This window comes from Silene latifolia, chromosome 11 (genome assembly GCF_048544455.1).
Source record: "Silene latifolia isolate original U9 population chromosome 11, ASM4854445v1, whole genome shotgun sequence".
Lineage (NCBI taxonomy): Eukaryota > Viridiplantae > Streptophyta > Magnoliopsida > Caryophyllales > Caryophyllaceae > Silene > Silene latifolia.
The window spans coordinates 49,040,873-49,042,685 of record NC_133536.1 but is presented as its reverse complement, the minus strand read 5'-3'; the positions used below and the strand labels follow the sequence as shown (position 1 = coordinate 49,042,685).

Genomic DNA, 1,813 nt, shown 5'->3' with positions numbered 1-1,813 from the left:
GATCTACTTAGTACCCCACAACCAGGGTATGGGGATAGGAAGCCATGTAGAACAACAGTTGCAGGATATCAGGTCCTTACTCAGCAAGGTTCCAGGGTTACCACGTCCCATGGAGGTAGCAACCCCGGAGTGTTATGCGGATTCCCCCCTTCGTGGACAGCATTGCCCTTGTTAGCATGCCAAAGGGGTTCACCACACCAACAATGACGTTGTATGATGGAACAAAGGATCCGCTGGAGCACATTAACCAATACAAATAGAAAATAATGGTGGTTGCAGCAACAGGGCTTGAAAAGATGGCATGTATGTGCAAAGGATTCGATTCCACCTTGTCAGGAGCCGCACTCCAGTGGTTCGTTAACCTTCCCAACAAGTCTATTTCCAGCTTCGCGGGGTTAATGAACGTTTTCAATCAGCAGTTCGCAAGCAGTCGCAAGCCAGAAAAATTATCCAGTGATCTATACCGGATCGTCCAGTGGTTCGAGGAGTCCACCAGGGATTATCTTGCCATATTCAATATGGAAAAAATATCTATCCCTAGGTGCGACCATACAACGGCAGTCAACGCCTTCAGAAGGGGACTGCATCGTGACTCTGATTTGTACAAGGATCTCACCAAGCATCCATGTGCCACCTTTGAGGAAGTCAAACAAATGGCAGAGGCTACTTATCGCCTCGAGGAGGATAAGGATAGAATGGACATGTATGGAACAGAATCGTCCAGCAGAAAAATCACAACGGAGAAAATGAATGAAAGAGCTAAACCCTACAGCAAGAACACAGTGAACAAAGTCTCAGGATAAACAGAGAGCACCGAGGCTCCACCTAAGCTCAGCGAGTATGGGTTCACCACTGGACTTCCTGGGGTAAAGAAGGCAATCAGGGAGCTAGGGCAGAGGGCAAGGTGGCCCAAGAAACCTACTCCCAGGGAGAACGACAGAAGAGATGCCAACAAAAGGTGTGAATACCACAACGATATTGGCCACAATACAGAAGATTGTATAGTACTACGAAAGGAAATGAAGCACCTCTACAGTGTTGGATGCTTGGATCACCTGCTCCCCAAGGGGGCGAAATCTAGAAAGGTCAATACTGCTGACCAGGCCCAACCATCCCCACCCCCACCTTACTCAAAGGTAGTGAACGTCATCACGGGGGGGTCGAAGATATGTGATCTCACTTATTCAGCAGCAAAACGCCATGCAACCGAGACTAAAGGAGATAAACCAGAGTTCTCCCTCAGGGTCAGCAGACAAGATCTACCAGCAATCTCATTCGACGAGGCAGACATACTTGATGAGGCAGAACACCACCATGACGGCTTGATCATTACCCTTTCTATAGGGAATTGCCTTGTTAAAAATATATTGGTAGATACAAGAAGCTCTGTGAATCTGATAATGCTGGACACCTTGAAGAACATGGGATTCAGTGAGAAAGACCTGGTGAAGAAGGCTGTACCCTTAGTAGGTTTCAGCGGAGAAAACAAACAGTCCCTTGGAGAAATAGTGGTACCTACCTTTACAGGGGGTATGAACAAACAGGTACGGTACTTGGTCATTAATGGTCCGTCAACTTATAACGTGATACTTAGCAGGCCTTAGATCCATGAAATGAAAGCGGTACCATCAATGTACCATCAGAGCCTGAAGTTCCTTACAGTCTGCGGGGTACAGGAGATACGGGGAGATCAAAATGAAACTCGGGATTGCTACAAGAACGCTCTAAAACCCACCGCAGCTGGTCCAGCATAGCAATTACAGAAACTGTGCGTCCAGAGGGAGTATAGCGCATCTCCCCAGGAGGAACTCGA

General features: G+C 47.6%; 1 protein-coding gene across 1 annotated transcript; it reads left to right on the top strand.

Moving 5' to 3' along the window:
- Positions 1 to 1,019: 1,019 nt before the first annotated feature.
- Positions 1,020 to 1,604, top strand: LOC141613365 (uncharacterized). The gene has a single exon (XM_074432098.1). It carries the CDS (start codon positions 1,020 to 1,022, stop codon positions 1,602 to 1,604), a length of 585 nt encoding a protein of 194 aa, XP_074288199.1.
- The last annotated feature ends 209 nt before the right edge of the window (positions 1,605 to 1,813 follow it).